The sequence below is a fragment of the Austrofundulus limnaeus genome, unplaced genomic scaffold (assembly GCF_001266775.1).
Source record: "Austrofundulus limnaeus strain Quisiro unplaced genomic scaffold, Austrofundulus_limnaeus-1.0 Scaffold612, whole genome shotgun sequence".
NCBI classification, from domain to species: Eukaryota; Metazoa; Chordata; class Actinopteri; order Cyprinodontiformes; family Rivulidae; genus Austrofundulus; species Austrofundulus limnaeus.
The window spans coordinates 165505-174210 of NW_013953014.1; the positions used below are offsets into that span (position 1 = coordinate 165505).

General features: G+C 42.8%; 2 protein-coding genes across 3 annotated transcripts in view; both read left to right on the forward strand.

Annotated features, from left to right (window-relative positions):
• e4f1 (E4F transcription factor 1) overlaps nt 1-3821 on the forward strand; it is a 10143-nt gene extending 6322 nt beyond the window's left edge. For both annotated transcript variants that reach the window (XM_014027059.1, XM_014027058.1), the window contains exons 10-14: nt 194-411; nt 513-711; nt 798-961; nt 2928-2987; nt 3125-3821. In XM_014027059.1, coding sequence (XP_013882513.1) covers nt 194-411; nt 513-711; nt 798-961; nt 2928-2987; nt 3125-3478 — 995 coding nt within the window. In that variant the 3' untranslated portion in view covers nt 3479-3821. The remainder of the gene's footprint in view (nt 1-193; nt 412-512; nt 712-797; nt 962-2927; nt 2988-3124) is intronic.
• A 1359-nt stretch (nt 3822-5180) lies between these two features.
• Nucleotides 5181-8706, forward strand: part of grid2ipa (glutamate receptor, ionotropic, delta 2 (Grid2) interacting protein, a) — a 33395-nt gene continuing 29869 nt past the window's right edge. The window contains exons 1-4 of the mRNA XM_014027049.1: nt 5181-5576; nt 6711-6964; nt 7818-8150; nt 8233-8387. Of these exons, the coding sequence (XP_013882503.1) occupies nt 5495-5576; nt 6711-6964; nt 7818-8150; nt 8233-8387 (824 nt within the window). The 5' untranslated portion in view covers nt 5181-5494. The remainder of the gene's footprint in view (nt 5577-6710; nt 6965-7817; nt 8151-8232; nt 8388-8706) is intronic.

The window sequence follows — 8706 nt, forward strand, 5'->3', positions numbered from 1 at the left end:
AGTGCTTATAAGGCTGAGTTCACCTGAAACTCATCAGACTGAAGAAGTCTCTTGGACGAGAGACGAAACGTTTCACTAAAGAAGAACCCATCTAGAGGACCAACTTATGTTTTCTTTTTGATTTTTTCTACCTGGATAACTGAGACGCATCAGGATACCTTATAAATGAAATTTCTTTGACCTACTTGTGCAGGTTATAAGCCCTTTAAGTGCACACTGTGTCAAAAGGAGTTTCTAACTGGTTACCTGCTGAAAAAACACATGGAAGTCCACGTCAGCGAGAGGAGGTATAAATGTGGCGAGTGTGGCAAGCTGTATAAAACCATCGGACATGTCCGTGAACACATGAGGGCCCACTCCGATGAAAGACCCTACCACTGTAGCAGATGCAACAAAGGGTACAAGACCAAGGTGATTCTGTTATAAATAAGCAACAGTATCCGTAACATTTATATTTTAAAAAGATGTAAAAGCTAATAGCTGTGTAAACATTTCTCCTTATTTTTGCGTAGAATGCCTTACAGGTTCACCAGCGAACTCACTTTGACGACAAACCGTATGTGTGCGAGTTCTGCCTAAGAGGCTTCAGAGAGAAAGGCTCGTTGGTGCGACACGTCCGCCATCACACCGGAGAGAAGCCTTTCAAGTGCTCAAAGTGCGGCCGAGGCTTCGCCGAGCACGGGACGCTCAATCGACACATGCGCGCTAAAGGTCGCGACGACGGGAAGAAGTTATTCGAATCATGCATTAAATTGATGCCTGTTGACCTGTTTGTGTTTCTTTTTATTTCACACCAGGAGGCTGCCAGAAAGATGGTTCCGGTGAACAACAAGATGGTGTAACGGAGGAGCAGGCCTCGGTGGACGGTCTCACCTCAGCTGACGTCGTCTCGGAGGATCCTCACGCTGTGTTGGTGGAGTTCTCCTCGGTGGTGGCAGACACACAGGAGTATATTATCAAAGTAAGAGCTTTATCAGAGCGCTCTTTTGTCTTTATTTAATGTTTAATCTCATTCTTTTGATCTTTTATTGTTGAGTGTTTGTTTTTGCTGAATTGTAAAGCACTTTGTTCCCTTGGAGTTTAAAAGGACTTTTTAAATAAATTAGATTGGATTGGTGGTACACCTTGATGGTGACAGGATTTTAAAAATGATGACAGTGCATTAACCCTCTGGAGCCTGGTCACATGACCATTTAATCGCTCTATCCAGAAAAATACGCCCTCTCTTAGACTCCGTTTCAATTTGTGTCAAAAGTAGAGACTTCAAACTATAGCTCAGATTTTAAGTTGTGTTTGATACGCCAAATAAAAATAGTACACGCCACTCTTTTTTCCAAATAGGCATTGCAGCGGCAGTTAGAAGGAAACACTGTAGTCTCATGGATAAAATGGCTCAATCCACCGTCAGTCCCGTCCTTCCCTTGAGCCAAAATAACATAAACCCACCGACCTCCTCTCAGACCGAGACCCAAAGGTATTTGACAAGTGCGAAAAAGATCCACAAGAAGAAGAAAAAAAAAGCTAATGGAGAGATGGTGAGAGCGGGAGAAAGTCAACACGTCACAGACCATTCGCTCCCCATGCCCCGCCCCTTTCCTCCCTGCCTCAGTAATACCCTATACCACGGTATTATCTAAAGATATTATATCGGTATGAAAAATACCAATACCACCCAAGCCTATAGGAGAAAATATCATTTTAAAATTGTTTTTTACTGTCTTTTAATTGAATTGTTGATTTACATCATGAATAGCATCATCATTTAGCTTTTACCCCCTTACCACAGTCATGTATAGCTTATGGTAGGGCTGGGTTAAAAAAATCGATTTAATCGCTCTGGATCAATTTTCGTTCAAATTTGTGAAAATCGATTCATAAGTCACGAGATCAGTTTTTCGCCATGGKTGTTGTGTGTGTGATGAAGCTGTGCATTTCCATGTTGTGTGTCACTCCTGGCTTGCCGTAGATTTACATCCTGTTGACACTCAGGGCTCATTAGCTCTCGACAACAAGTTGTCTGGGGCAAAACAAAAGAAAGGAATCACTAACATTACAGCTGATTCTCAGCTGAACTTAGAGGCCATGACAACTTTTGTTTGCAAAGATTTGCGCTCGGATGCGGTAGCAGGAAATGAAGCTTCGAGCGGCTCGAACCAAAACTACGGTATGTAAACATCTGACTGAAACTGTTCTCCTCCTGTATAAATGTGTGAAAGATGACAGTCTAACAAATTGTTTTTTGTTACCAGTATTATTTTTATATTTAAGAAACATCTTAATGTAATTCACAGTGATGGAATGTTTTAGCTGAGGTACTCTTTTTTTCTTTCTCCTTGTTAATAAGTTTTATTGAACAGATGCTAACAGAAACATTACAAATATACAGTTTTCATACCCTCAAAAGAGTGGGCAGAAGTAAACACTTATATTATCCCACCTCTTTTCCCGTAACCTTAATCCATCACTTCTTAATGATCAAGAAAATTATTCTTAGTTTCTTAAAAATCTATTGTATCCAACAACTCTTTCTCTTGCAATTCCTTTTTAGTTTAAACCCTTTGAAACTTGAGACAGTTTTGTTTCAAGTTTAAACTCCAATTTACAAGTTTGCCCTTAATGTTTATAATTTTACCAATGCACTAAGTTAGAATTAGTTTCTATTTACAGAATTATTTCCTTTGAGAATGTCTTCTGTATCAAAATAAATGTGCTACTGCACGATATCCTTAACTAATTTAAAAATCAACCAAACTGAATCATGAACTGAATCAAATCGATTTGGGAAATCTGAATTGATAYCCAGCCCTAGCTTATGGACACATTTATTCAGGATTGTTTTATGAGGGAAAACTCTGACAGTTTTCTGATGGGTGTGTTATGGTGGTACGCTGGTTGAATTAAATAGTTTCTTTTCTTATACTCTCCAGACTCAAACTGAGGAGGAAATGCAGGAAGAAGTTACACTCATTCAAGAAGAGCAAAACGAGGTCAGTATGTTCGCATGTGGAGCACATGGGAGAACAGGATCTGTAAAAATAACACAAGCAGTTTGGCTGAACAAACTGTGACGCCGGAGGAAAGCRTTTGTTTCTACAAGCATTCACGTCAAACGTCTTCCTCCCAGGTGGGACACCAGATCATGAAGGTGGTTCAGCAGATCGTCAGCCAGTCGCACGGTGCGGGCAGCCACCAGATCATCGTGCGAAACGTGGCGGACGAGGAGGGCGCGTCCGTCTCGGACTGCGGCGACACCATCACCATCGCCACGCCGGAGAGCCTGACGGAGCAGGTGGCCATGACGCTCGCCTCCGCCATCAGCGACGGCACGCTGCTGGCCACCGCGGGGGAGGCGGAGGGGACTGTTACCGTGGTTACCACAGAGGAAGCAGCGGGAGAGGGGATGCAGATGGTGCAGCAACAAGAGGAATATGTCATCACGTCCCCAGAGGAGGTGGAGATCCAGACTGTAGTTGTATGATCAAAGAGGGACGACGACACTGGACTGAGTTTTTCATGAGCTTCACACGTGAAAGGGTTAATTCTCAAACTAAAGCCAAAGTGTTTCCAGGCTTGATGGACACAAAAATAAATACAAGTGAAATATTGGGAACGCACAAGAATTAGTTCCACCTTTGTGTTTTGTTGATTAACTTGAACATGGCGGCTAATTTCTGAACCCACAACTAAATACTTTGAACGTTTGTCCCGAGAATTTGTTAAATTACTTCTTAATGAAACAAACGCATCTTATTTCTGCCCAATCACATGTAACCCATCATGTCGAAATGAGGATTAAGTAAAATTTGGTCAAAATGATCTAACTACATTTTCAGATTCTTGGCTTTAAAAACTACATTTTGATACGTGGATCATCCTGGTATCATAAGCTTATCCAGAGATATGACTTAATTTGTCCTGTTGGTTACGATGATGCATTACTGTTTGGTCTGAATTCTAAATTTACATACATTTATTGAGTAATTTCTGATGTCAATATAAAGAGTAAACCTCAAATATTATTTGTATATTAAGATTTTCCAGTTGGAAAGAAGCAAAAACATTGCAAGCTCACAAGGAATAATTCAAAGTTTTAAGGCATTTTTCCTCAAAATCAGATTTTTTGTTGCTACGGCTCAAAAAAATGCTTCAAAAATTTCGTTTTAGGATTATATTTCAGACAGTTCATTCAAATGATTGATAAGGCATTAATTTATTATAATTTACAAAATGCAATGTTTGCACACCTTTAAATCAAAACCTTATATCTGCCTGTTTCTCCACATTCCACTTTTGGACTTAATCCTCATTTCGATGTGATGGGTCACATTATTTGCTACTTCCTCGTATTTTTGCAGCTTTATTGTATTTTTCCCCCCAATCCGGTTCCTGTTAGCTCAGCCACGGCCGTCACGTTTTTAAACTTTTTATCTCAAATTTGAAGTGCGACACCCTTTGAGAGCCGGTAAGTGGCCCTGCYTGTCCAAGGCCGTCCATGACAGTGTTCCCACTCATAACGCATCCTTCAACCAGGCAGGCCCGCCAGTGATGAGGTGTGCAAATGTGTTACAGTTTACATCAAATAAATCCTATTTTTTTAAATAAACATCTGATGCATAATTGTTTCAATTTTAAGCTCCTCCTTTAGATTTTAGCTGCAGAGTTCCTGCAGATCTTTAAAAAGTCTTAAAAGGTCTTAAATTTAGCTTGCCTTAAACTGTAGGAACCCTGAGCTGTATTAAATTCTGTCTTTATGATTGCTTGTTACGTTGATAGAGCACACAAATCAGGTCTGTTACCGTAATGAGATCATTTTCTCTCCCAAGCTTTGAAACGCACCACAGCTGACGGGCCCAGCTGAAGCGTTTGCTGCGTATAACCTTGAGCCCGTCTGCAGCCTGCTGCTCCGGCACGGAGGTGAACACAGACACTATAATCAGAAGTGTCCCTGCCCGGTGCAGCACACATTTTCTGGGTCATCCCTCRGCCCTCTGAGAGGGCTTCATCCACACGAGCAACAGTGGGAGACGAAGAGAGAGAGAGGGTGGGAGTGTGGGAGGGAATGGTATTTATAGAAAAATGGGGCTTCGCGGTACCTTTTCTTGCAATGAACCATTTCAGGAGCGAGTGAGTTTGTCCCAGTTTCGTGCTCGCTGCTCAGCTATAGGGGGTTTGGGCTGAGGCTGAGGCTGATCCGCCTCACCCAGGATGGAGAGCCCGACTCTTCAGACGCTCTCCTCTGACCTCCACCGGCGCAGACCCTTGCTGCTGCTGCTTCTCTGAAAAATCAAGGGAAGTGCCTCACACATGTGAACCCCCCCAGGGCCGCTGTACTGTTCGGGGCGGGTGGAGGCTTTTGGAGGCGGTGAGCTGGTTCAGGTGAGTTGCAGCGTGGAGGGTGTCCGAGGGGCACTCTGTGGCTGCGTTAACCACCCCCCCAGGCTGGGGGTGAAGAGGAAGGCTGGCCGGAACGTGCCCTGCAGCAAGCCGGGCGAGGATGAGGCGTTTCCTGAGCAGGAAGGGCCGCTTCTCCCTGCGCCAGAGCAAGTCCGGGACCCGGAGTGCCTCCAAAGATTTCTGTAAGTCCGTTTGTCTAAACAACTCCTCTTTAGATGTTCTTCATGTGCTTCACTCGCTCTAATGTAGATGGTGAAATCAGGACAGGAGAAAAAGGTTGGATTAGAGAAAAAGTGATTGCAGCTGCTCATCACAGAAATCTATTTTAGATTTGATTCTTTTCTACAGTTTGACACCAAGTTTTGCCACTCTAAGCCTTGGATAAATGTTTTATTCAGTCAGTTTTATCTCACTTTGTGTTTTTAGCCCTTTGCTCCAGTCAGATCTGATTTATCTTTTAWGTATTAAAGCCCCATTTCTTGTTAAGTCCTTTTTGTTCTTTCTTGTAATTAACCTTTTTGTGAGGAGCTTTCTATTTTTGTGTCTCTGATCACCTACAAAACTGAACACACTGCACTTTTGTCTGTATGTGTAGTTTTGTAGTTTGGCTTATGTAATTTTATCTTTTTGTCTTCACACTTTGTTTCCAAGTTGTCCGATCCCGTTTTTTGTTATGTTTATGACGCGTATGACGGATGAAGAGCACGTTCACTGAGCTGTAGTCTGCCTCGGTTCAAGCAGCCCTGTGAAACTAAAATGAAAAATGCAAAAGAACAATGAGACAAAAGAGACTGGAGCATGAGATTATCATGAATAATAGCAGGGACAAGTGATTTAACACAAAAAAATGTGTTTGCCAGAACACAAAAATATAAACTGTATTAATGTGTGCCAATAATCTCCTCATATTCAGCGTATCTGAATGACTGCACTGTGGAGATAAAGTTAAATGGGTCGACTGGGACACTTGTGCAGCAGCAGAATGAGGCCAGTGACCATGGGAAGGCCAGCAGTTCAACATGTGGTCTAGATACCACAGGTCACAAAGAACCTCCTTTATTTTTTTATTATTATTATTTTAATCCCTTTAACTTACAAAATCCATCTCAAAGTTGTTTTTTAAGTTTTCATGCTGCCACATTTTAGCATCCTGCTGCTTTGTGTCTCAGGAGGGTTGAACYATTATTGCATTTTAATCAGCAGTGTTTTATGGTCATCACTGCACTTCAAAGTAATACATATGTTATTTAATAAATATCTGTTATTTGTTATAATCTGTTATTTAGATCCTGCTTCATCTTTCGTTTGTCTTTCAGTCCTTGGCCTCCCTGCCACCAACCAGAACTGGCCCGAGGCCTTTGGTTTCCGGCTGGGGGGCACCGGCCCCAGTTACATCCTGTCCGTGGTGGAGGGAAGTAGTGCCTACCTTGCTGGCTTACAGCCAGGTGACCAGGTGGTGGACATCGAAGGCCAAGATGTGACTAACCTCAGCACACCTGCTCTGATCGCTCTGGCTCAGACCCTGAAGACCGTCCCACCCAGCATCGGTGTGGTGTCACGCCTCGAACAGGTAAATAATTCACGTTTATGTGTTTTGTTTTTTTTTGGGGTGGGGGGGTCCTGCAGTCACTAAGTAGGAGTTTCTTGTTTTGTGGGAGGAGTTTGTCCAAGATGTGATTGGTTGGATTGACTATTTTGRGTGTGGTTTGAAGAAGCTGGGGGGCAGCTGGGAGAAGCTCAGTCAAAACAGCCAGGAAGCACCTATATTTTAATATAAATATAAAGGTTTAGTCATAACTCAAAACAAAAAAGTGCTAGCTGAACGAAACTTGAACGCCGAACATGTGAAGGGACATGTAACAATTCAGCTCAGTCAAAACAGCCCTAACAGGCCTGTAAAAATATAGCTTTATATGAATATGAATTAATATTAGTCATAACWTGAGACRGGAAGGTGCTTGCTACATGAACTTTGAAGTCAATAAATTATATTTACAYGTTCACAATAATTTTACTATTAYCATTACTTCCTCGTTTAAATTGCCCACAAGACAARTCAATCCAACCAATCAMCRTTTTGTCAAGCTCCGCCTACACTGAACCTRTTAGGACAAACTCCGCCCACCCAACAAGAAACTCCCCCAATGTACTAAAAAGACCCTTGTTTTAATTTCTAAAGCAATTCCAAATTCATTGGGATGTTGTGTAAATTGTAAATAAAAAATAAAATCACAGTTGCATTGTGTTTTTTTTCTTGGCTTCAGTAGTATTTACTATTTTTCATTACAAATAAAATCTGGGTTTATGAAAATTCCAAATCACTACATCGTTTTACACAGCAAACAAACCTTTTCATAACTGGAGTTGTAGTAGAAGCTTCACTCGTGTCAAATATTCTTTTACTCTTTTTTTTTTTTTTTCAGATTGACATCACCCCAGGCCCAGACGGGCGTTTTGGCTTCACCATCGTGGGAGACAGCCCTCTGATGGTCGAGGAATGCATGCCCGGCGGGCCTGCGGCACACAGCGGCCTCAAAGTTGGCGCCTACGTCATGGAGGTCAACGGCATCCCCGTGAAGCACCACGAAACGGCAGCAGCCATGATCAAAGCGGCGCAGGGGCGACCTCTGCGCCTGGGCGTGCTCAGCATGGCTCGCCGGAACAAGCGGCTGAGCAGCAGCATGAGGGTGCTGTCGCAGAGCGGAGACAGCGTCAGGGAGAGTCGAGCGCACAAGGCCATGGAGTTCAACAAGAAAGTGGGTCTGAACCTGTTCCACGGCTCTTAAGAAATATTCTCGTTTCCTTTTTTTTAATGATTTAAATTAATCTTATCCTCAGGTAGAGGAAGTGCTCGGAGAAGAGCCAGATGTGAAGGAACAGCTGTTTGAGGTGCTCAAGCAGTACGCTTCAGAGAGGGATGTGGAGAGTCTGGCTGAAGCCCTGCCGGACATTTTGATCACAGAGGAGCATCAGCAGCTGATCGACAACGTCAGGTAGCCATCCTTGTTGTGAATGATTCAGCTACCACCAGGCCAAATTTTAGCTCAACATCTGTRAAACGACTGAGTCACATTTGTGTCGATTAATGTAGATTAGTCATGGGTTGACTCCAGACAGTCTTCAGTAGTAGAAGCACAATTGGTGATTACTTCCTGAAAAGGTTCTTAAATTTTGTCCTGTGGTTTATGACAGTGGTTCCCAAAATTAGGTACACCACGCTAGTAACGGGTTGGACCCCCTTTTCCCTTCAGAACTGCCTCAATTCTTCGTGACATAGATTCAACAAGGTGCTGGAAGCATTCCTCAGAGATT